Source organism: Ictidomys tridecemlineatus, chromosome 8 (genome assembly GCF_052094955.1).
Source record: "Ictidomys tridecemlineatus isolate mIctTri1 chromosome 8, mIctTri1.hap1, whole genome shotgun sequence".
Taxonomy (NCBI): domain Eukaryota; kingdom Metazoa; phylum Chordata; class Mammalia; order Rodentia; family Sciuridae; genus Ictidomys; species Ictidomys tridecemlineatus.
Window position 1 is genome coordinate 54,363,385 of NC_135484.1, and position 26,938 is coordinate 54,390,322.

At 42.1% G+C, this 26,938-nt stretch overlaps 1 protein-coding gene and 1 non-coding gene across 6 annotated transcripts in view; both read right to left on the reverse strand.

Annotated features, from left to right (window-relative positions):
* Armc2 (armadillo repeat containing 2) overlaps positions 1-26,938 on the reverse strand; it is a 117,208-nt gene that overhangs the window by 9,848 nt on the left and 80,422 nt on the right. For all 5 annotated transcript variants that reach the window (XM_005330148.5, XM_040283181.2, XM_005330149.5 and 2 more), the window contains 4 exons: positions 24,872-24,971; positions 10,250-10,568; positions 1,901-2,023; positions 1,338-1,451 (listed from right to left, as the gene is read on the reverse strand). In XM_005330148.5, coding sequence (XP_005330205.2) covers positions 1,338-1,451; positions 1,901-2,023; positions 10,250-10,568; positions 24,872-24,971 — 656 coding nt within the window. The remainder of the gene's footprint in view (positions 1-1,337; positions 1,452-1,900; positions 2,024-10,249; positions 10,569-24,871; positions 24,972-26,938) is intronic.
* Trnaa-agc (transfer RNA alanine (anticodon AGC)) lies at positions 21,172-21,243 on the reverse strand. Its single transcript has one exon. It is a non-coding gene; the product is annotated as a tRNA-Ala (tRNA).

A 26,938-nucleotide genomic window follows, 5' to 3' on the forward strand; every position in this document is an offset into this window, starting at 1 on the left:
GGAGCAACTCTTTAAACAGAGTCCGTTTCTGACCAGAAGTTCCCTGATGCGTCCCCAGGGCCACGTATAAGAAAAGATGCTTCGACTACTGGAAACCCACCTATGACAAGGCAGGGCTTTCACTGTAGGGACATCTTAGGGCAGGACAGGCTCTGGCCCTGGTGGATTTGTGTTCCCGTCTTCCTAGGAAATGAAACTGGGAACTGCTTGTCCTGCGTTCTGGTCCCCTGTGGGGATTAGCAAAGATTTCGGGGGGAGTGGATACGTGGTGTGCTCCACCTGCTCCTACTTTACAGTACACCTGTGAGGTTCTGCTTTGTTCTGGCCTCAGCCCTACTGACTGGGTGGAGCAATGAGCGTGTCAAAGGCTACATCACATACACGAGGGTCCCAAAGAACGCACACCAAAATGTTAGCAGTTATCTGTGGGGCAGTGATATATGGCGATGGGTGACAGTTTGAGGCGGCTGCTGCTGATGCTTTTTATAAAATTTGCATTATCTAAATTTTCTATCATGAATATGGATAATTAGATTTTTTAAATTATTCTTGCATGGAGTATGTGAGATATACAAAGAAGACGGTTAGTATAAACACTTGGGTACATGCCACCCACCTAGTTTAAGAAATAGAACATTACATTTGAAACATGTTGTACACCATAAGTATATACAACTCTTATTTGTCAACTAAAATAAATAAATAAAACATTATACAGATCCAGCTTTATGTCTTTGGACATCTCATCCCCTCTCCAAAGGTAAATTCTGTCTTAAATATGGAATTTGTCATTTCCAAACACCATTTATGCTTTATATCATTATTACATGAATACATATACATAAGCAATACCCAAGAGAGTTTTGCATGTTTAAAACTTATATCGGTGGCATTATTCTCTGTATATCCTATTATCACTAGCTTTTTGCTCCTGTTTAAGTGTTTAAGTGATCTATATTGTATTTATCCTCTTGGCTGCTGGTGGACATTTGGGTTGTTTCCATTTTTTTTTTCAATTATAAGCAAAATGTAATAGACATTCTAGTGCATTAAGGAAAATGTCTCTTGAACCTGTCCCTATGGGAAGAAATGGTGAGTGTGGCTGATTTATTTTCATTAAACACATTGCCCTTCCCATGTCAGCACTTGAAGGCTACTCACAAGGGAGAGGGGAACACTGCCTAGGTCCATCCCAGCTTCCTGAGCTGAGCACCTCACATGCCGGACAGGATTTAGAGCTTTACATGTCTCAAAGCAGAAACATGTATCCCATTGAAACCATTTAGCTGCTAATTGGCAGAAGTGTGTGCTTATGAATTGACGTGTCATTAACTTACCATTGTTCTGCACAATGAAATCACAGATGTCGTGGTCTTGGGAGAGATTTCCAAAAACACGCACAGCTTCCAGGATTCCATCCATGTTGTTACTCACAAGAAGGTTTAAGAGCACTGGATTTGGTGACCAGAAAAATAAAATCAATTCATTTAAGTTTTAATGTAAAGGCTAATGGAGACCAATCTCATACTAAATACTGAGAACTTAAAAATGATAATAAAAGGGGCTGGGGATGTGGCTCAAGTGGTAACGCACTTGCCTGGCATGCGCGGGGCACTGGGTTTGATCCTCAGCACCACATAAAATAAAAATAAAGATGTTATGTCCACCGAAAACTGAAAAATAAATATTAAAACAATGCTCTCTCTTTAAAAAAATGATAATAAAATACAAACTTTAAGAGATTTCAGCAAGAACTAAGAAACTAATTTCCCCCCACATTTTAATTTTTTAAGAGTCAAATCAAGCTCTAAGACATTTGGACGTCAGAAAATAGTAATGCCTCCAGTTCTGTGTTTAGTTAATAAAATCAAAACCATCCAAAAACAACTCTGAACCTTACATTGAGCAATAGATAGCTTTTTGTCTTGGATTATGGAATTCTTCACTTGGTAGAAAGACAAATTGTTGATTGTTGCTGTAGTATTGATCACCAGCTCCTCACACTCATCGAGGGACTTGTATTCTGAAACAATGTGGGGAGAGAGGAGTCAGAGACACTGTGCTCTGTGCGCTGTGCGTGGGTAGAGGCAATGCCACAGAACCGCAGCAGCAGCAGAGCTGGGGACAGACTGCAGCCCAGGCAAGGTCTGTGCACAGGAAACACTGTTTGACACTTTATTTCCCATGACTCTTCCTGCAGGGAAAGGCATCAAATGCAAGGGGCCACTCCTGGTCATGGCGGGCAGGGCACTCAGCTCCATCCTGCATCCAGGGTATCTGGGAGGGTCAGCCAGTCTAAACCCTGTGTCTGAAGTAAAGCACAGGAAAAGAAACCTCAGTTGAACTGTCTCCGATGCCAGCAGTGTGCCCCTGGCCTCAGGTCCCTCAGGGACTCCACCAGGGAATCTACACTGTTCCCCATGCCCCCACTTCCCTATAAAATAGTCCTTAGGTCATGATCCACCCATAACCATCATGCTGCTTCTAAACACACAAAATCAATCACATCCCCTCTCCACTATCACCCCAGGCCATCCATCTTCCACCTCTACTAGCTTCTCTTCTTCCACTTTTGCATCTAAATCTTTTTTGGTACCAGGGATTCAACTCAGAAGCTCTTGACCACTGAGCTACATACCCACCACCCACATCCCCTTTTAAATTTTGAGACAGGGTGTCACTAAGTTGCTTAGGGCCTTGCTAAGTTGCTGAGAATGGCTTATGAACTTGCAATGCTCCTGCCTCAGACTCCCAAGCTGCTGAGATTACAGGCATGTGCCACTGCGCCTGGCTCGGAACCTATTCTTCACTCAGTGATCTTTTGAAAGTAAGTTAGGGGCTGGGTGTGGCAAGACCCTGCTAGGTGCAATGATCCTTTAGAAGTAACTCAGCGATACCCTGACTCTAAATAAAATACAAAAAAAAAGGCTGGGAATGTGGCTTAGAGTGGTTGAGTGCCCCTGAGTTCAATCCCCTAGTACTAAACCAAAAAATAAAAAATAAAATAAAAATAAAGAAAGTCAGCCAGGGGCTGGAGATGTAGCTGAGTGGTAGAGCCCCTGGGCTGCCCTTTCCTCACCTCCCAGGGCTCCAGGGCCAACCACACCAGTCTCTTTGCTCTTTTGAACTCATTATCAAGACCCTGCCTGAGAACCTTCGAACCACTGACCCTTCTGTTGGGAACACTCTCCTTCTAGGTGTTAAGCATCCTCTATGAAACAGCATCTACTATTCTCTTCCCCTCAAACTGCTTTAATTTTCTCCACAGCATGTTTGACTACCTGTCATTAGGTGTGCTAAATGTTTGTCTTCCTGCCCTAAATTATTGGGTCCAAGAGAGCTAGATATTTATTTATCTTATTCACTGTTGCATTCCCAGCACCTAGAATAGTGTCTGGCACACAGTGGGTGCTCAATAAGTTGCCGAATGTGAGAATGAAGGAACAAATCAGTGAACGAAACTTCAATACTCAAGTCCTGAGATGATTTTGCCCCTTCACCACTGAATCACATCCCTAGACATTTTTATAGTTTTATTTTGGACAGGGTCTTCCAGGTTTCCGTGGGGTCACTGGATTGCAGAGGCTGACCTCAAACCAACCCTAACCCCTGGCTTCAATTCCCAGTGCCAAAACTAAGTAGCCAACTAAATACACCTTTTCTCTTATTAAGCCAATTGTCTCAGGTATTCAGTGATATAAAACTGACTAATACAGATGTCAAACACATTCTCTGAATTAAGTGAAATAATGTGCAAGAAAAGGGAACCAATTTGTGGGACAGGTCATGAGTTTAGCTTCAGATCTTTTTTCTTTTCTTTTCTTTTCTTTTTTTGTACTGGAGATTAAACCCAGAGGCACATTACCACTGAGCCACATCCCCAGACCTTTTTATTTTTTATTTTGAGACAGAGTCTAGTCTCACTAAGTTGCTTAGGGCCTCACTAAGTTGCTGATGTTGGTCTTGAACTTGTGATCCTCTTGCCTCAGCCTCCTGAATCACTGGGATTAAAGATGTGCACCACTTTGCCCAGCTCAGTTTTGAAATATCTTAAGGACCTCTTGAAGCACTGTCCAAGAGAAGAGGGACAGGCAGTTGGCTGTAAGGGTTGGAAGTCACAGGAAGTGTCTGAGCCTGGTAATACTAAGCTAGTTATAGCAACTTGAACAGCCCTCTACCTCCCACCCCACACATGTCCACCTAGGGCCTGGATGCCCTCTCCAACTTGCCACCACCTCCTCCAGAAGCCCTGCCCAGCCAGAGGAAGCCACCTCAGCACCTGAGCACACCTTTGGCCATAACCAGCCCTCAATGTTTTATTGGATAGGAAGTGATTTTTACCTCTTGGATGAAACCAATGTTCCTCAGGGAACAAGGAGGGGGACGGTGAGCTGAGTCAGAGGACTGCTAGCCCTTAAACTTTCTGATTTAATGGTTGCCCTTTGGCCTTCTCCTCCTTTTCATTAAAGAGAACAGCCTTTTAATAACTTACTACATTCAAAGCAAAATGCAGTCATCTTTTACGCTACAGGAGGTGCATTCTGGCCTTCAGCCAGCGCTCCCTCCACCCAGAGCAGTCAGCACAGGGCAAGTACACAGGAGACATTTCATAAATACTAGGAAAAATTTTCAAAAATGAGGCCCTAACTGCCTTCTTTTTGGATTAAATACTTGGAAGCAGATAAACCAAAAACAAATTATCTTGGGCTTCCGAATGGATTCTTGAACTTGCAAGTTGGAAGTCCAAGATCAAGGTACCAGCATGGTTAGGTTCTAGTGAGGGCTCTTTTCCTGGCTTATAGAAATATCCTAGTGGCTCTAGGATTTTAGGAGACCTACACAAGAATCTCAATGGTTTTTTGAGCAAAGAGAGGTAAAAGAAGGTGCACAGAACCCCCTGCTTATTTTTACCATGATTCACACGTCTCAGTCATTTTGAGATGCCATAATGAAATATACATGGCTTAAGCCAACAGAATTTGATTTTCTCACAGTCTGGAATCCAAGATCAGGGTTACAGTGTGGTCAGGTTCTAGTGAGGGTCTCTTTCAGACTTGGAAATGGGGCACTCTGGTATCTCATGAGGGCACGAATCCCATCATGAGGGCCCCACCTCATAACCTCATCTAAACTAGTTATCTCTCAAAAGCCCCGTCTCCAAACATCACTACATTAGGGATTAGGTCTTCAACAGGTGAATTTGATGGTGGTGATGGAAGAACATAATAAAGTCTGTAGCAGCATCCTAATACCCTATTTTATAGATAAGAACACCAAGCTTAGAGAAGTCACATGCCTTGCCAGAATTCACAGAGCAGATATCTGAATCCAGGTCTCTCTGACTGTCCGACACTCTCCATAGCACCCTACTGAGGCTAAGGACCTATTAAAGCTGGCTGGGGTAATACTCCGCTTCCCATAAGCCAGCGAGTACCAGGCTACCTCTGTCACTGATTCATGAATGTAAGGGGATCTGGAATTTGGAGTTTATACCTAAGGCAGCAAATCTCTGAGTCTAGGGGCCTCTTGAGAGAGATGGCTCCTACCAGAAATATTTGATTTTTTTTTAATTAAAGAAACATTTGATTTTTTTTTCTCTTGGCACTGGGAATTGGACCCAGGGGAGCTCCTCCCACTTCACCCCAGGCTCTTTTTATTTTTTACATTGAGGCAGCATCTAGCTAAGTTGCTTGGGGCCTTACTTAAGTTTCTGAGGCCAGCCTCAGTCATTTAGCAAGATCCTATCTCAAAAAAGAAAAGGAAGAAAGAAGGAAAAAGTGCTGGGGATGTAGCTCAATGGTAAAGCACCCCTGGGCTCAATCCCAGTATTGAGGAAAAAAGAAAGACCCTCTGTGGTGAGATTGGCTGCTAGAGATGAGTCTTGGGGTATAAGCAACTCCTCTGGGAGAGGAGCAGGGCTGGGGTAAGGTGGAAGGAGTGCCTATCCTGGGTTTAAGCAGAGCAGCAACTGCCCCAACTCTGGGTAAGTGGGCAGTCCCTTTCCATGGTCACAATCTGGTGCTCACGTGGGGTTGCCCTAAATTACCCATCAGAGAGGACAGGAACTTGGAAGCTGGCTTCCTTCTCTGGGAACCTGATCACCGTTCCATATTGATATGGATAATTCAGGTTGGAAACCAGCAGAGACCTTCCTTCTAAGATGGATTAGGATGGGGACTCAGAAAGTAATTTAGTCTTTGGGCCAGGCACAGCGAAGGTGGAGGTGGGTGATCCAGGCAAGTGTGACTTCTGCCCTCTTATAAGGTTTTTGGGAAACAAAAATCTTTCAGGAGATAAACTAGACAAGGGTTCACCTGCTTGCCAATTGCCCCAACTTGTTGGAGAACCCCAACTAATCCCGAGAGTCTGCCCAAACTCGCACGAGGGCAGACACTGCAGACCGAAGCATTTCTCAAGGAAGGTCTTCCGCCACCTGCATCAGGACCAGCCAGGGAGCTTTTGAAAATGCAAATTCCTCGGCCCCACAACTAAGGAGGTGAATCACAACCTCTGAGGGTGAGGCCAAGAATCTGTCTCTTTAATAAACTCGCCAGATGAGTCTCATGTGTATAGAATTTTGAAAACCATCGAATAAGAGTTCCATTGGTCACTTAAGAAGACAAGTAGGCCATTTGTGAGCTCCATTCCACAAGGGGGTACAATGGAGAGACCTCACTGGGGATGCTCTAAATGACCAAGGCAGACCACCCCACTCCCAGAGAAACTTGTGATGGAAGCATGGAGTAAACAGGCCCAACTAAGGATGCAGCCAGGGGACACATGCTCAGCCCCCTGGGTCAACACTTTTTCTTGGGTCAAATCTGCTTCCTGGACTCTTTTTTCTGTCCCAAAGCATAATCTTCTTTTGAGTCAAAAGCAAGTTATTAGCTGAGTATGGTGGTACATGCCAGCAACCCAGGAGGCTGAGGCAGGAGGAGGGCAATTTAGTCTCAGCAACTTGGCAAGACCCCGTCTCAAAAGAAAAAAAAAAGGGGGGAGGTGGGGAGCAGAGGGTGCTGGGAATGCAGATGTAGCTCAGTGACAGAGTGCCCCTCTACCAAAAAAAAAAAAAAAAAAAGCAAGTTATTCACTCTACCTTTAGCTTATAGGCAGAAATTAGAAATGTAACCATCATAAAATATATGATGCCAGCAATTCCTCCACATTATATGTGAAGATTAACAATTGTGGGACAGTGAATCATGCCTAACTCTACTCCTTAACTTGGCTACTCACAGCACATATCCCCAGTCCAAGTGTCTGAGGTCTGGACCAGGGAGATGGGAACTACTGGATGAGTTTTCCTGTGTTGCAGGTTCAGCTTCTTTACCTGGCCAAATTACAGTCTGGGAAAAGGGTTGGGTCTGCAACAGAGGAGAACTCACCGGGTGGGTTGTGGGCTTCTGCTAGTTCGTCAGGAGCCAGACAGGCTAATGGTAATAATTCCCTGAAGCAACTTGGAAAGACCCTGTCTCAAAAGAAAAAAAAAGGGGGGGGGAGGTGGGGAGCAGTGGTAGAGTGCCCCTCTACCAAAAAAAAAAAAAAAAACATTTAGTGAGCATCCTAGAGTCAGTTTCTGTTTTGTTGTTTTGTTGTTGTTGTTGTTGGTGGTGGTGGTAGTGCTGTTGTTTGTTTTAGTACCAAGGATTAAACACACAGGCACTTAGCCCCTGAGAGACATCCCCATCCCTTTTTATTTTTTATTTTGAGACAGGGTTTCACTAAGTTACTTAGGGTCTCACTAAATTGCTGAGGCTGGCTTTGAACTTGTGATCCTCCTGCCTCAGCCTCCTGATTTGCTCAGATTATAGGCATGCGCCACCATGCCTGGTTTAGAGTCAGTTCTGGTATAAAATTGGGGAAGGGTATTTTAATAGTCCCACAACTGACTCTGAAGCAGCGTATCTCTCATCCTGAGATGAGACACACCCCCAGGGTGACTGATCCTCTGGAAGATGAAGGAGTGTCAGCAGACAGGGACAAGTTTCATCCAAATGCTGAAAGGCTTGAGGTTGTAACAGAAACTGAATTTCTGTAACAGCTAGATGCATCTTCTCCCAGACGGCTTTATGTGTAGTCAGCAGCTTGGAAGAGAGTTCAAGACTAAATATGTAGATTTTTAAATTATTACATGGAAGTGGTAAGGCACGGGGGCAGATCTCTGACAGAATTTAAGAATCCTTTCTTGAGCTAGGCTCAGTGGTGCACACTTACAAGCCCAGCACCTCAGGGGGACTGCAAATTGGAGGCCACTCTGAGCAACTTAAGACCCTGTCTCAAAATAAAAAATAAAAGCTCAGTGGAAAAGCACCTCTAGGTTTAAACCCCAGTAATAACAACAAAAAAATATGTGTGTGTATGTGTGTGTGTGTGTGTGTGTGTGTGTGTGTGCATGTTTTCCTTTTTTTTTTTTTTTTTGAGACAGGTAACATTTAGGACTCAGTGACTCGCACTTAGCAACTTTGTGACCCATGAAGTCATTATATTCACAGAGCCAATTTCCTCATCTGTTCAATGACAATAATAAAAACATATCCTCACAGTGTTGGGAGGTAGTAGGTACAAAAGTGCTTTATAAACCATAAAGCTCTATTATAAAGTAAGGCATTGTCACTTACACAAGGTGTAAACTACACACCCATCATTGTGCTCAGGGCTCAGCCGCTCAGCCGACCTGCCCTCATCTGCGCCTTGCTGCTGGAACTTCTCATTAGTGGTGTGGTGCCGCCCACACAGCTGACACTCCTCCACTACAGAACCTGAGTCCCAGGAAAGCAGATGCCAGCCTACATATATAATTTTTTTAAAATATTTGGACACAATACCTTCATTTTATTATTTTTTTTTTCATGTGGTGCCGGGTATCGAACCCAGTGTTTCACGCATGCTAGGCAAGTGCTTTACCGCTAAGCCACAACCCCTGCCCCACCAGCCTACATTTTTTAAGGCTTGTTATGGACTGAATGTCTGTCTTCTCCCCCTCCCCAAATTCCTATGTTGAAGTCCTAATCTCTAATGGAACTTTACTTGGAGATAGGTCCTGTGAGGAGGTGGAACTGAGGTCATAAGGATGGACCCCAATCACATAGAGTTGGTGCCCTAATTAGAAAAGGAAGAGACTCCAGAGCATGTTCTCTGCATTCTGTGAAGACTCAGCAAGAAGGCAGCCAAGTGTAAACCAGAAGAGCTTTCCAAAATGCCAACTCTGCTGGCAACTTGATCCTGGATTTCTAGTCTTCAGAACTCTTCTGTTGTTTCAGTGGCTACCCAGTCTATGGTGCTTTGTTACAGCAGTCTGAGAAGACTAAACCCAACCTGCAACACATAGCATAGGACTGCTTATACAGCAAGGACTCAATAAACAGATAATAAGTTGAACAGCTGGGGTGGGGTTGTGTTCATATGTTACCCTAAAACATCATATCTGTCAAACATTAAACTTTTTCCACAGCAACAAAATCTTTCATGAGTCTGGTTAGTATTGGTTAAACTGATTACCCAGGATTGCAGTTAATTTCCCTAGTGGAAACAGAAGATGGGCCTGATTACATGCCTGAAATCTCAGCTACTTGGAAGGCTGAGGTAGGAGAATCACAAGTTGCACAAGTTGAAGGCCAGCCTGGGCAAACCTAGTGAGACTCAGTCTTAAAATTTAAAAAGGGCTTGGGAGGGTGGGGGGTGGGGCGTGTAGCACAGTGATAGAGTACTTTCCTAGCATGTAATTATGAGGCCCAGGGTTCAATCCCCAGAATCAATAAACAGATAGATAGAGAGAGAGATAAAATGGTGCCTAGCATGCACAAGGCCCTGAGTTTGATATTCAGGACCACAAAATATTTTTTTTTTTGTAAGTGGAAATGGGATGCTTATGGACTGAATTGTGTTCCCCTAAAAGTCATATGCTGAAGCCCTACCCTCAATGTGACTATATTTGAAGACGGGGCTTTTAGGAGTATACCAGGGCGAAAGTAAACTCTGGTTAGTTTGGCCAATTTTTGTTCATTTGATTGATACAATTGCTTTAAATTGTGATATAATTCACCAACCATAAAATTCACCCTTTAAAAGTTCACGATTCGGTGAATTTCAGCCATGATCTACATTACTATTTCTTAAAATCTGGATTATATTTAAGGCAGTTCTGACCAGAAAATGAATTTTCCTTCACACAGCTAAGAGGGTTTGTTAAACTGAGCCAAGCCATCACCACACCCTGGCCACAGAAGCATCTTAGGGTCTTGGCTCTTACCCAGTATGGTCAGCAGCAGGCCCACGACTTGTGGATTGGTGGCCAGAGCTGGGCCAATGCACGGGTGAATGGCTATGTTGGCCAGCACACGGGTCAGCTTGATGAGTATGTCCTCCACCTCTGATTGTGGCCTCTGAGCGACAGGCCGATCGGCTCCTGGAGGTGCCTGCCTCTGCGAATGCAGATCGAGTTGGTAGAAGGTCTGGAATAATGAGAGCAGTGTCTCCATGCTCCCTTTCTCTTTGTAAAAGTGTTCCCGAGCCTGGTTATTCTTTGCTGTCAGGTTGCCAAGAATAAAAACAATACGAATAACTAGATCCTGAAATAAATGAAGGACAAAGAGTTATAAGAACAAAGTGATTAGAAAGAAAAGTCATACTTAATTTACTCTTAATTTAATTAACAGTAAAATGTAACACGTCTGGCTGTTACTAACTTATGCGGTATTTGATTCCCAAGATGAGTGCAAATTGACAGGAGAGTAAAAGGATTTGGTGGCAACAAAAGAATACAAGCTGATTGATGTGATCAGCGAGGCCTATTAACTTCACATCCTTCATCCTTCGGAATTTCAATTCTGGGTGGCCTTTTTCTCCCTAGAGAACAATAAGTTGAGTGGGACAATGTGTCATGGAATTCTAAGTTTTGACACTAACAGACTTCTTGAGCATCCAAATCTTTTTCTAAGAATTAACCTCCTGCCGAAGCACTCCATTTCCAAAAGTCAGGCATTTCCCAAAAGTGGACTGTGTCAAAACAGGATTCTTAATTTCGGCATTATTGATATTTGGGACTGGATAATTACTTGTTATTGGGGTCAGGGGGTTCCTGTGCATTGTAGGGTGTTTAAAAGCATCTATCTTCTTGTTAGATGCCAGTAGCACCTCTCCAGAAGTGACCACCAAAATGTCTAATTGTCTCCCAGAGCAACATCATCCCCATTTGAGAGCCACTGCATGAATGGCACTGAAGCAGTACTAAAACAGACCGAAATGAAGGGCCCCTCAGACACTGAGCACTTCTTTATGCTCAGAGTAAAAGTCTTACCCACCAGTAGATCATCTGGGAGGATGAGACTCTTATTTCATTTTTTGTGGGGCTGGGGCTCAAACCCAGGGCCTCCCACAGGCTAGGCAAGTTCTCCACATTAAAGTAATGCTTATTGAGGGCTACCACTGGCCTGGGGGACAACTTTTATTATTATGCACTGCATCGTGCCCTTTTATAGGCAAGAAACTGGGTCCTGAAGAAACTGCAGGTCACATGACCCGTGAGGGGTGGAGAAGGATTTGAACCCAAGATTACCCAGACTTGGAGTCCTTTCTCTATCTGCTCCCTGCCTCCCACTTAGGGTGTCATTTAGTTATCTCTTCTTTGGCGTTGCCAGCCTGCGGACAGTTATGGGATTATCTCTTTTTAAAATGCAAATATGTGGCCAGAAGGGATTACCATAAACCTGACTTTGTGGATCAGACTGGTACTTATCAGCTGATTGAAGCAGACAAATATGACCGGCTGGGTACATTTTCATCAAGGCTCACAGAACCACGTGGGACTCCAGGGGCCCAGCGCAGGGTATTGGGTGGGGCAAAGAGACTGGGAGGACTAAGGGCAGAGGACAACTTTTAGATTTGCCTACGACTACTCTGCCAATACTAACTTGTTCCTTCTTGTTCTTGAAAGATTAAAAAAAAAAAAAGGAAAAAAGAAAAAGAAAAAAAAGTTTCCCCTGACACTCACTGGCAGAGAATCAGCAAGGCTCTGCTGTGCAGCTGGGAGCCATTTGCCAACATTCAGACAGGACAGAGCCTAACACTATGGCAAGAACTGGAGCTGATCCAGGACAGCATTCATTTTTGGAAATGGTTCAACTCACAGCAGTCAACCAATCACAGCCACCATCCAATTAGGAGGATCTGCTGTTTGCTCCACCCTGGGAAAGAGAATGTCAGTTCTTAGATAATGTCGCTATGGGGCGGGGCCTAGAGGAACACACAACATCGTAAACAAGGATGAGATACAGTGCTCTGACGAATTTATAATCTATTTGAGAAGGTAAGGCTAACCTGTGCGGGGAAACAGCTAAGACCAAAATGGCCAAGCAAGGAGCCGGACAGCAAAGGGGATTATGAATTCCAGCCCTACAGCCAGGGGGTCTAGGTTCAGACAGGAACTTGACTCAACCTCAGAGTCCCTGGGAACTCATTTGCAAAATGGGGAAAATATTGCATTGTGATAGTAAACGAGATAAAATAGGCAAAGCACAAGTTAAATTGAGTAACAATTCAGGTATTACATGGAAACCTTCTCACTGTCTTATCAGTAAAATGTTAGTTAATGGCTATAAACTGTGGGACAGACCCAACATTCTTAGAAGAGTTTACAAAAGAGGACATTATGGAGGGATCAGCAGAGTTATCAAGAAAGAACTTGAGCTCAACCTTGAAAAGTCAACAGAGCGTGGTAGTATGCGTAGGAAGGGCAGGGTGGGCAAAAGGAGTCTTAAGAAGGTATAGATGGGGGCCGGGCACTGTGTGCACACCTGTAATCCAGCAGCTCTGGAGGCTGGAGCAGGAGGATCACAAAGCCAGCCTCAGCAATTTAGCAAAGCCCAGCCTCTAAACACAATACAAAAAGAGCTGGGGTCATGGCTCAGGGGTTAAGTGACCCTGAGTTCAATCCACTGTAACAAAAATAAATAGGTCCCACCACAGTATTAGGGATTGAACTCAGGGGAGATCTACTACTGAGGTAGTAGTAGATCCTCAGCCCTTTTTATTTTTTTGAGATAGCTTCTTGCTAAGTTGTTCAGGCTGGCCTTGAACTTGTGATCCTCTTGTCTTGGCCTCCCCAGTTACTGAAATTATAGGCCTGCATCCCCATGTCGTTCTTTGATCACCTAGCCATTCCCCAAAGAAGCTGGAGCCTGTGGGACTTGAACCTAGAACAAGCACACACAATCTGATTGTTATCCTGGAATCCCATAAACCCAACAGTCCTTTCAAGTAATTCCTGAATGCCTCCTGTGCTCTGGAAGGAGAGTACCAAGGTGGAAGCTTCTCCTAGGGCCAGACCCAACAGAAAAAGTAGCTTTCCCACAAGAAACAGAGAGCATTCTCAAGAATTGAGCTCCTTGGTGGAAAATTTCTGTTTTATATTTTCTAAGCTGAGCACCGTGAGCAAAATTTTTGTGAATGCTTCACTGTTTTCTGATGAGACACTCTATAGTCCTACTTCCAAAAAATCATCATAATTAATAATAATAATAATAGCAATAGTAACAGCAACTAACACAGAATTTATGATGTGCCAGGCCCTGATGTGAGGCTTTACATACACAAATTAACTAATCCACTAAAAGTGATGACCCACTTCTGTCATCTGAACAAAGCTATTCAGAGACTCTCACAGCAGGACAGCAATCTCCCTCACACATTTGATGGCAGTGACAGTGACATTAACCATTTGGACTTAGCCATGTTCCCTGGATTGTGCTCTTCTTTCATTTCCACAAATGTATATTAAATAAAACCGGGAGGACATGATGAGTGATAATAAATGCTTTTTAAGGAATTAATAGCCAGTTCATTCTGATTGCTATAAATCATTACTAGGACTAATCAGTTCACCCCCAAAATGTCACCGCCATATTCTGAAGGATGCTCAGATGTACTGCACCCCCCCCCGCCCCCTTTCCCTCTTCTTAGAACTTGCTGCTTCACCTCCATGTAATGGGCTTGTTTTTCTCTTAATCTAACCCAGCAGGCTACTCTGCCTTGAATCACCGCCACCTATCACTGCTGATCTGTGCAGAGTATTTAGAACCGATCCTGGCTGTAGATAAAGCAGGTTTTCTTAGTGACCATCCTTCTTCAAAATTCAAATTACTTCTACCCACTGTCACATGACCTAATCTGGGTAAGTTAGATGCTGCTTTTCTTTTCCTGGAAATTCCCCTGGGCCCTTTCCACTTCTAAAATTCTCTGACTCTAACATCTCGGTGGGTCCTAACATGATGTGGGTTAAGCCCGATGTGGGGAAAAAGAAAGTCTAGGCTGCAGGGCAGGAAGAGTTAATACTGCCACGCTATCTCTTTCCCTGCCTCAGAGGGAAGAAGGAGGGGGCGGCTCCTGGCAGCAGCCGTGCCAACTGGAGGATGGCATGCAAGATCAACAAATGGGGATGGCAGATTGTGCCGTTCACAGCACCCAACTTCCAGAAACTGCTGTGCTCGCTGCTTCTGTCCTCTTCCTCAGGGTTGGCTAAGGAATCTTTTCTTTTTACCTTTTCAAATGTTCTCCTCGAATCTAGGGAGCAGGGAATAGGCCAAAATAGACTCAGTCTCACGACAGGTTGGCAGAGCTAGTGTTCGCTTGCTCCCACACCAGGGCTTGCCTTGGCTAACCTGCAATCCTGAAGCAGCAGGCTGAGCAAGAGGGCTCTGCACAGCCTGTACCCCGCCAGGATCACGAGTGGCTTCAGCTCCACTCCAGAAGTCTCTCCCACTGAACTGAGTCTGCCCTGAGCAGTACTATGGAGAGATTATGTGTTGCTCAGCAGCCCAATCCACCTCAGATCTATAAAGTATCACTTGATTAAATAGCCTGCAAAGATTTGTAGAAATTAAACTAAGGCCCCAATCATTGATTTGTAATTCCTCTGTGTACATCTTCCATTCCTTTATTCTTACGCAATATCTGAGAACCATCCATAAATCAACACTCCTCTTTTATTACATTTTTATTAAATTTAACACAAAGCTGCATTTTCACACCATAACTATGTGTTTTTGAAACAGCACACTGAAGATGAATCAGGAGAGAGAATGTTTTTTTCCTAAAGAAGGCAGTCTAGTATAACCAGTTCACATTGACTTTCTAATTTTGCTTAAAATGGAATCAGCCCAGCAACTGCTTCAGCCAACTAGAGCTTAGACACATGGGTCCACCTACTGTAGGAGGCCTGGCCTCCACTGAGCATTCCAGTTATAGCCCAGGATCTTTCCCTAGTTCAGCTTATGTTGTGCCCTAATGAGCAAGCATGTTACTTGGACTAAAGGGGCCCTCTAGGCCTGTAGATAAAATTACTTTAACTGGAACAAAATAAGGGGCAAAACTGTGCTGAACAGAATGGCCTATGTCCAGTTTCAATGACAGCCCTTTGTTTTATTTCATTTTACTTTATCTTGAGGCAGGGTTTCACTAAGTTGCTGAGGCTGGTCTTGAACTTTCTATCCACCTGCCTCAGCCTCTCAGTAGCTGGGTTCCAGGCATCAACTACTGTGCCTGTCCAAAACACCACTTCTTTTTTTTGTTTGTTTGTTTTTAATATTTATTTACTTTTTAGTTGTGGTTGGACACAATATCTTTATTTTATTTATTTAATTTTATATGGTGCTGAGGATCAAACCCAGGGTCTCACACGTGCTAAGCAAGTGCTCTACAGCTGAGCCACAACCCCAGCCCCCAAAACACCACTTCTTGAAGTACAACTATTACATCATCCCCCTGCCCGGCATCTAATGCTCCATCTGATCTGGTGAGACCACTTCTGCATTACTTCACCTTGCTCCCCAAAGTGAACACAGTCCTCCCCAATTCCCACACCCTTCCTACAGTACCTTAAAATAGCTCATGTGCATAATATTGGCCATGGGAAAGGACCAACATCAAGCTGTCACAGAAAGGATGAACTATGTTCAGCAGACTCCACTTATTTAGGCGAGGACTATTTCTACTGAGCAAAGGAAAACATTTTTAAAAGATTTTCAAGAATAGGTTAAAAACTGAAGGGAGTGCAAATGGCCTTAAACTCTGTATTCTCTCTAAACCAGAAAATTAAATTACTTAAATGCCCTCTTAAACTCTGGTTGGAAACTTCTCACACCTGAGGGTTGAATCAAGATTTGCAATTTGCATCATTTAATCCAACTTCCTCACCCTTAAACAAATGGTACTTGAGCTGATAGGTGGCTTGAAGAACAGAAAAATGTTACCAAATTGTAAGACAGATTGTGCACTGCTATAAAAAATGCTCATTAATCCCAGGGCATGGAAGGCAGGTTAACAGTTTGCCTGAGTGTTTAACTATATAAAATGGAAGAATCTGAGATGTTGGAGGCTCAAACCCTACAATCTTAACAGAAAATAATTTAAAACAACAAGAGATAATACTTGATTTCTTCATCCATCTACTCATTCCCCCACTACATGCCTCTAAATGTGGCTATCATTCAGAAGTATCAGGGCAATGCTAGAATTTCACTGTGTTCGGTTCTTTTTTAAGCCAGCAGACATAAATCAGGCATTTGGTTCCATGCTGAGTGGGGGAAGAGCCAGTTCCACAAGGGCAAAACAGCAGGACTGGAAAAAATGAACAAACTCAGGGCTTATTGTGCCGCCTGCCCTGTCAGGGGTGCAGGCCAAGGCCAAGGCTGAAAAAGGGAGCAGCTCAGCCAAGTGTTCTGGGCACCCACTGGGAATGTGCCGGCAGCCGGGCTGGGAAGACAGCCACAGGGCACCTCCTGCCAGGGAGGAGGCAGAGGGCCTGTGGAGCCAAGTTGCCATACAAAGGCGCCAGGGGAAGGGGTGGAGGAGTCTTCAGAACCAATCCTCTGCGGCCCCAAAGAGAATGGAGGCGAAAGAGAGGTCACTGGTTATCTCTGGGCTGCCAATGGGATAGGATTGCGTTAGAAATAAGGAGCTACAAAAGTGGGGGAGGTTTTGCTTTCAGCCCACACTGTCCAGACATTCCAGGTCTCATTTCTGACACCACAATGCCTAAGAATTGCAAATCACTGTCCACTGCACAGCGTGGCTGCAAACAACCACTTACCCTAAAAGAAGTCTGACTTCTTGCACAAGCAAGGACGAGCCTGGCAACTCCCAGACAGTGTTTGCAAAGACTCTGACAATGACTCCCCAGCATCTGGAAGTTCTGTTTTTTTTTTTTTTTTTTTTTAAAAACCAAGGAACTCATCATATCTACAAGTGCAGAATGTTAAATAGACAGTGGATTGATAGGCACAAGTCATGAGAATGCAGATAAAGGTTGTTCTCTTTGGACAGTGAGTGACCATTGCAAAATATTGCATCTTGTCTGATTTGAGGCATTTTACCAGATCTCTTTCCCTGTAGATATTTACAGAAGAAATGGGGGAAAATCCCTTCATGTTCTTCCAAAAAACAAACCCACATGTATTTTGCTGAGCTGCTAAATGTAGCAACACTGACGTCAGAGGCACCTCCTAAGGCAGGCTCTGCTTCACAAAGCTGAGAGCAGCCCTGCTTCTTCCTTCGTTATTAAGCCCATCTGTTTGCACATTTGGTTTGCACCAAATGTAGTTTACACCATAAAGCAGACAATATGTGCATAGTTCTTAAACGAGATTTGTCATTTAATTGAATTTTGGTCAGCATTTTTACCTAACTCTAAAGTTTAGCTTTCAAACTGCATCAAGCTGACTAAAATGCTGTTTTTGTGTCTATGGGAACTGGAGTTATTAGTTGGGTCATGGATCTTGGACAAATTAACTGCATAGATATGAGCCAACAAAGTTTCCCCTGTTGTCCCTGCAGAAGTCTGTCATGAGAGCTGGGAGGAGTGGATTCCTTTTCATTGAGACAGTTGATGAAGCAGAACTCCCTGGCTATATAACACAACCATCTCATGCAGCCTGAGGCCCGTTCACAGAGGGCTACTATGGTGGTAAAATCTGGACTAATGGACCAATCACTCTCAAATTTATCTGTTGCAAACTTAACAAAGTTTAGATATGGGTATTTACTGAACTCTCAAACAGGACATCTGCAGGAACACTTGGTGATTGTTTTAATAAAAAAATCTTGGTGGCTTTTTCACAAAACAAATGAACCAACAACTCTAGCTTATCTAGCTAACTGCAATCAATGTATCTCTTGGGTAGGCAGTTCTGAGAGTCTGAGGGTCCTGTTCTCATCCGTCCTGAATGGTTTACTTTGACCCTATGCTTGAGGCTTTATCCACACAATGGCCACCTTGTCAAACTAGCTTTGGTCCCAGGACAACTTGTGTCGACAGTCTGGCAGAGCACGCTTAGGGAAGAGTCTTATGTACCATCCTGTTTTCTCTAAGAAACTGTCCCTCAGCTGTTGTTGTAAGGGGTAAAAGGCAAATGGGTGTCACCACTTCCAGGGGACGCTTACTTACATCAGTGCCTGGAGGCTATAGTCAATTTGGTTTTTACTGTCAGGAAGGTCTGCTGTCAGCCAAGCAACAGTAGAGAAAGACTGACCCTTTGTGGCTGATTTGATTAATCACTTTAAAATCTCTTGCATTTTGGGGGGCAACTCAATGCTGTCAATATTGGAGAAAAGCATTTTAAGGAACCACCTTAAAAATGTATAGGTTCCCAAATCTGCTGCTCATCAGAATTCCTTGCTGGAGTCTCTCAAAATTAGTTTCTTGGGTCCCACCCCAGGCCTGAATCAGACTCTCCCAGGGTGGGGCCTGGGAACCTGTATTTTTAAAGCTCTTCTGGTGCTGGTGACTCTGATGATAAGGAAAGTTTGGGAGCCACTGATTTAAGACAGGAAAGAACTCACCACAGTCTGTTTCTATAAAACTGCTTTTTTAAAAATAATAAATCTATGTTTCTCGCAAATAATTTTCACAACACAGATGTGTAGAAAACAAAAGTGAAACCTGCCTACCCCCCCTTATTACCGATAGACTATAACAGACAGATGAAGTATATTCATAAAGACCTGTTCTTGTATATAGAAATCAGACTTGACCTTGATAAGAGATAAAGAAAGATAAAGAATAGTGGGAAATTAAAAATAATGTAATTTTTTTTTTTTACTTTTGATAATGGTTTCTCACATAATTTCCATCCTCCTCCTTTAAAATAGAAAACAACAACAGACAAGGAGGAAGTATTTTACTTGTCCCAACAGCAGTTGGCCCTGGTACTACCTGGATTACTAGCAGGATTTCCCCTGGATGGGCTGTGGAAGCCCTAGTTACAGCTTCCTGTGGAGCTCATCAGCCTGATGAGATCACATTCAGAGGTGTGAGTGACATTTATGACACTTATCAATGTATAGGTCTTTCTTTCTCCCTTCCTTTCTCCCTTTCTTCTTTTTTTCTTTCCTTCTTTTTCTTTCTTCCTTTCTATTTCTGTTTCTATGTTCTTTAAAACACAGCCATAAAAGTGATATAATTTTGAAATGAGTCTTAGTGACAAGCAGGGCTCTGTGAGGAAGAGCCAGGTTCTGTTTGACAGCAGGGGTATGAAGTAAGCATGAGGACTAACAATGGACACCCAGAAGGACGGTCATTCTTCTAAAACAGTAGCCAATGATATCCACTTGTGGAGAGTTCACACAGAAAAATGAAATAAATCCAGGGAACCAGTCCGACACAGAGAATGCAGGTACAGAACAATGTACACGAAATGGAATAAAAGATTGGTGATTTTTCATGTTCCATGAAACATAGGAATTCAGAGAATGTCTTCATTTGTACTTGAATTTTCCCTGTTAATGTTTCTTATTGTTGAGTAGATTTTGATTTAGCATACTTATTTTAGGATTGTAACTATATAGACAATTTCATTTTCACAACCACATTATATTACTTTATAAAGAAATTCTCTCATTCAATTACATGACTTTAAATTTACTTTTACTATCTACGTAATCTGACATAATGAAGTTTCAAAACGCTCCTCTAAACCACACTTTAATGTAAGATCTAGAATCATCTGGGGTCCTTGTTAAAAATGCAGGTTTCTAGAGCACTCTGGAAGTTGATTAAATAAATTCCTTAGAAACCACACACACACACACAAGCAAAAATAAAGGTCTTAGATACATGAAACCTATGCTGATTCTAAACATTAGGCTTTTAAAACAGAGGCTCACCTAACCTCTCAGTACAAAGGTAAAGTATGCGAGCTCTTACTGATTGTTTAAGCACTCAGTGATAGCTGTGTACAAATCTCTGTACAAGCTACAAATCTCCCAAAGTATATTTCTACAACCCAAGTTACTCTTCAGAAACATTTCCTAGGGTTGAAACAAAAATAATTATAGGAAGTAGTAATTCTATTTAAGTTGCTGGAGGGCCAAATTACTTTTCAAAGATCAGCTCTAAACCTCAATCCCAGCGAACCTCAGGTGTAGCAAAGTTTTAACCACTTCAAATCAATACACTCACATCAGACTATGGTGTGGGGTTTCTGGAAATTAATTTTATTTCTAGAAAAAGAGTGAAAACAAATCAGATTCAATTGGCCACCTGAGCCAAGAGGAACATGAACCTAAGTTGCTTTGCTGGTTTGAAGTCATTTAAAATTCATCATTTCTTTTCTGCTCTTGTTTGTGGAAGGCCACCAATAGGAAAAATATGGGAAAAAAATCCTTATTATTTCCTCCTCCAAACTAGGAAGAAAAAAGTAAATATTTAAGGAAGAAGTAATTGAGTATTAGAAAAAATATTTTATAGCACTTTACAGATTCCAAAATGTTCCACATAGTCAAAATCATTCTTTTAGTACTTATCATGAGCCTACTCTACCGGCGACATTCCAGGTTTATCGAGAGAAGTCTGCTTCTCTTGGGAACTCTCAGTAGTGGGTGAGGCAGCTACACTAATGAAAACCATTTGAAGAACAACAAGAGAAATATTTTTACAAAGATTTATGGGAGCTTTTGGTTAATGATTTTTGGAAGTAGTTGGGACACATAATCACTTCCTTGACATATGACCTCTTTCCCTGTGCTTCCAAAATATTTTGGTTTTGAGGAAAATATAAATTAAGTATCTCTCTTACTAGATAAAAATCAAAGCCATGGCTCAAAACTGTAACATTTCAATCTTTTTTTTAATATTTATTTTTTAGTTGTAGTTGGACATAATACCTTTATTTATTTATTTTTATATGGTGCTGAGGATTGAACCCAGGGCCTCGCACGTGCTAGGTGAGTGCTCTACCACTGAGCCACACCCCAGTCCCCATTTCAATCTTTAAGTAAAGGGAAATAGAGACATTGAGAATATGACTCAGGGGCTGGGCCTGGGGCTCAGTGGTAGCACATTTGCCTGGCATATGTGAGGCACTGGGTTCATGAGGCACTGGGTTCAATCCTCAGCACCACATAAAAATAAAATAAAGGTATTGTATCCATCTACAACTAAAAAAAATTTTAGAAAAAAATAATATGATATAAATAAAGATAAAATCAACACATTTAAATATTTGTGTCCTACAGGAGAGATCCTATATAATGACAAAGTTGATCTCAAGAATAATTAAAGAATGGGGAGTTTACAAGCATTTAGAGGAATATTAAAGTAAGGGCTGAGCATGTAGTGCAGTGGCACAGAACTTTCCTAATGTGTGCAAGGCTCTGAGGTTTTTTAATTGCCAGAAATTTTTAAAAATAAGGAACATTAGAATAAGATTTCTAGCTTGGAGGGAGGGAAGAGCAGAAGTTCACTAGATTAGACAAAGGGGAATGAAAGGAAGGGAGAAAGGATGGGAATGGGAAAGACAGTAGAATGAATCGGACATAACTTTCCTATATTCATATACGAATACATGACCAGTGAAACTCCACACCAGGTACAACCACAGGGATGGGATCTAATAATAAGTTACACTCCATGTGGTATAATGTATCAAAATACATTCTACTGCCATGTATATCTAAACAGAACTACCATAAAAAATGATATCTAGCTTAGCCATACACCTGGCTAATAGCCTACAAAGTAGTAAAAACATAACTTTTGTGGTGATTCTGTCTACCAGACAGAAATCTACAAATTAATGTGTAACTTCATACTATCCGGATTCTAATCACACAGTAGATAGCCAATTCAAACACCTGTAGATTGTCCCGAGACTGAAATCATGGGCGGGCCACTGCACAAAGGCCCAGCATGACTTTGTCAGGACACGTCTCCTCCCCCATGACACCTTATTTCTAAGTTTTGGATTTTCCTTTCTTTTTGTTTTTTGTTTTTGTTTTTAATCACAGTGGCATGGTTATGACCCTAGACATACTGGTTGGGTTCCTGGTTCTGGGCCTAGGAGCCAGATGTACCAGCTACACTGAAGTCTTTAAAATGATGTACTGATGAGGGAGGAATTGAGTGATCTTGGGAAGCTTCATGGAGCAGAGGATCAGAGAGCTATATCTTTAAATATGAATTGTTTTTTTAAAGATGAGAGGTCATTAGAGAAATCTGATCAAAGAATTATTTGGACTGGGCATGGTGGAGCACACCTGTAATCCTATCAGCCCAGGAGGCTGAGGCAAGAGGAGTACAAGTTCAAAGCCAGCCTCAGCAATTTAGTGAGGCCCTGAGAATAATGTCTCAAAATAAAAATATAAAAAGGCCTGGGGATGTAGCTCAGTGGTAAAGCACCCTGGGCTCAATCCCCAGAAAGAATAATAATGATAGTTCAAAAGTCATTATTCTAAGGTCCAGTTATTGCTCTAGAGGCTCTTAGTCCCCCACTTCCAGTACCCAAGTCTACTGATGAGTTTCCTTAACTGTCTGTGTCTTCCTTCTATAGCTTTTCTCTCTCTCTTTTCTACTGCTTGCTTACCTCTGCCTTTGGTTATAATTTCTGCTTTGCTCTTATTTGCTGGCAATTAGGAACATCATAACAGGCTCTTGGTGAGAGGACCCAAAGGACTCTTCCCTTCCACCCCCAGCACTGGGGATTAAACTCAGGGGTGCTTAGTTGGTGAGACTAGCCTGGAACTTTCGATCCTCCTGCCTCAGCTTCTGGAGTTGCTCAGAATACAGGTGTGCCCCAGCATATCCAGCTGAGGTTAAATTATTTTTAATATCTTCTAAGATGGAAAGGAAATATGTAATACATTTTAATGTGATTTTCACCACAGTGATTAAAATAAGTTTCGTGATTAAAATAATAAATTATGCTTTTCTTTGGTGGTTCTATATGAAATATGCTCTTCATTCTTCTTTGGAAATTAATTTTAATAGGAAAACAAAATTATAAATTAATAGAGACATGTGACTTTTAAACCAAGTGGAAAGCAGTTTAGTGAGAAGGGTGACAAAACTTTATGTCACTTGTTAGGCTACTTAGTCCCTTAAACCAGAAAAAGCATCCCCTGACCAATACTGACATCTCCAGTCTGTCAGGTTGGCAAGATACTAGGATTTTTGTTAGCTTAGTAACAATGGCTATCAGATAAGCTATAATCATAGACAAAACAGTATCTACTAGCAATGCCACAAAACAACAGGGCTCTTTGCCTATACTCTTCCTTTTAAAAAAATAAACTAAGTTTTGACATAGCTTGAAATCAAACATTAAACAGAAATATTTTCTTTCACCTCACTTGAAAATCGTAGAGTAAGGCACAAAGTGGTCTCCTCTAGTTAAAAGTAATCTAATTTACTCAAGACCAAACTACCAAAGTAGAAAAAACAATGATGGTAAAGTAAAATTATCTCAACTCCATGAAATTATAGTATATAAATAAATCTCTTTTAACAGCTAAAAGATTTCTTTTCTGACTATAATATATTCTCTTTTCTGTCATTTAACTTTTTTTTCCCTTAAAAAAGAAATTCAGGAAGAAGAGTACCTAAGCTTTTCATTGGGTTAATTCGTTTGTCCAAAGATTACAGTTCTAATGATATATTGCCCTAAATTTAAATTAAATGTTTCATGGACACTTAAATAAATATGTTAAGGTAGATTAATCAAATTCATTCTTCACTTGACATGGTGAATTACTACACCTTGAAATCTTTCAAAATATGTAATTTATAGAAAATAAAAAATATATAGGTATAGGCATTTGTAAGCCAAATATCCAGAATTCAAATTCAAGTGCATATTTGTAAATCAGTTTTTAAAAAACAAAAAACTTACTGGCACTTTAACCAAGATTTTATCACCTTTAATTAATTTATTTATTTTTTTGGTACTGGAGATTAAACACAGGGTGCTTAACCACTAAGCCACATCCCCTAGGTTCAATCCCCAGTACTACAAAAATAAATAAATAAATAACCCCGAACAAAAACAACACCCCAAATTATCTCATTTATATCCTTTACCTAGAAATTCCATCTTCTAAATACAACACAGTCAAAAAAATTAGAGAATTTAAGAACTATAAGAATCTTCCAGGGACAGCCAGTATAGAGGGATCCTAAACTTTAATTTGCATCAGAAGTTGTCATGATCTTTGTTAAAATGCAGGTGGACAGGTCTAATTCCACCCCTCTGACTCCACAGGCCTGGGATGGAGCCTACTGAGCTTCCTACTGAAATAGCTAGTGCAAGATGACTGTCATGTAGGTCGTCTATGGGTCATTGGGAGGACCAACACTCCTGTAGTCCACCCTACCTCCTCCATAAGCCAGGAGTCCCCTTGAACTATATCCCATTGAGACATTTTCTGCCTCAAATTATTCCTTATCTAATACCTGGAGGTAGCTCACTGCCTCCTAGGGCAGTACATTATACATCTAATGGAAGCTTCTAATAGGAATCTATTAGAAGTCATTCATCATGGGCATGCACAAATATGACAGTACAAAAACACAGAAGACACTGAAGAATCAAATGCATGAAGAACTGACCTGCTTATTCTGGTATTTGTTTATCAGATTCAAAAATAAGGCATAACATCTGGAATAGTTGGCCAAGGCTGCACAGCCGTCACGATAAGTAGTTAGTTTGCTGCAGAAATGCCAAATGGGAAAATAAAAATTAAATGTTTTCCTATAAAATTCAGGAAGACATAATATCACATTAACCTTAGCCCTTCACAGTTGCCCAGTTCATTAAAAGGAGTCTACAAATACTACATGCACCAGCCTAGAGAAGCTGTAAAGAAACTTGATGTCCACTCTATATTCTGGGGATATGGAGCAAGGAAATTAAAAAATAAATAAATAATCAAACAAATAAACAAACAAATAAAAAGGTCCTTTGAAAAACAGAAGAAGACTGAAGACTGTAACACATCTACATGAACAATGTACAATTGCTCTAATATACCAGGCTAGTAGTGCTCTGCTATCAGGAAAAGTAGACTTTAAGGTAAAAGATCTTTAAAATGGCTTTAAAATTTCTACAGCAAGCAAGTGAGCAAACAAAATCCACAAGGCAATACCAACAAACCCACATCAAATTGGGAGATGTTCATAAATTTCTTACTAATTGATAGATCAATAGAACAATGTCAGTCATACTTTCAAAATTTGACCATGTAGTAGGCTATAAACAAATCTCAGTAAATTTTCAGAGAACTAGTATCTTAAAGATACTCTCTGGTCATAGTACACTTAGGTTACAAAGCAATTTTCAAAATATATTTTAAAAATATTTTTAGAAACATATAACTAATGGATCAAAGAAATAAGAATACCTAAAATATATCTGAATAATAACAAAAATATTACAAGTCAAAATTTATAGAATGTAGTTAAAGCAGTGTTCAAAGGATATATATAGTCTTAAGAAGACTAAAAAGAAAGATGAGTTTTTAATACAGAAGAAAAATATACCCATAGAAGTTAGAAGAAAGGGATTCATAAGGATAAGAGCTTAAGGAATAAGACAGAAAACATACAATAAATGGATCAATAAATCTACTGATTCTCTGTAAAAACTAATAAAACTAACGAAGATGGCGACGAATAGAGTGCATCACACCCCGTGTACCGCGCCACTGCGCAGGTGAATAACAAGTTAGAACGACAAAAAACTATCTTGTTAGGAACTTACACCAAAATGGGGGTGCACTGAAACCTAGAGGAAGGATTCCCAGCACCGAGGTCTGGTAATTGAGTCTCATACACGAGCCAACTGTGTGACTGGAGATCCGGGCTGACTAATCCACGAGGCCCGCCCCGTGGCTACAGACGGCGGGGAGCTGCCCAGAAGTGACCAGCAAGCAGGGAGATTGCTGCAGATTCTGTGGAATCCTGCCGCCTGAGCACTCACGGAGCCCCGGGCTGATTTCGGGATTTCAGACAGGGAAGAAAGCGGGACAGTTCTATCCCCCACAACGGAAACTCCACCAAGGAAACCAGCGGCCACCATCTTAGAGAGCTGAAGTAACCACCGCCACTCTCCGACAGATTGCAACAATAAAACAGGTGCATGTTACTCAGCTCATCTCCCATACAGCGGGGAATTCGTATAAAATCTCTCCTAGGCTATCTGGGGGAGGGACTATCAGAGCAAACCTGCATAAAGATGCAGAGAAAACTAGAGACACCCGACCTTCAACTCCCCCTCCCATCAGCGGGGAAAACAAAACCTGTATTGCCAGCGGGTGGGGGGGGGGCAAGCGGAAAAAATCAAAACAATAGAGTGCGAGGGGGGGGGAGGGGGGTTCTCAATAGCCACCCTCCACGCCCAACAAATGGCAGGCCCAGAGTACAGTTTGAACTGCCGAGAGGCATCACTCAGGGGAAATCTGGTGTAGCAGGAGAAACCAGGACTAGCAGGAGAAACCAGGGGACTAGAGGCCAGGCCCTTGCGACTGGGCAGCCGGAGAATGCACGCCAGCCGGCAAAACTCTACCTGCTACCTGCGCAACTGGGCGGCTGGAGATTGCCCGCCCACCAGCAACAGCCGGCCCATTGCCCCTGCAACTGGGTGGCTGGAGACCGAATGCCCGACGGTGACCAATCGCC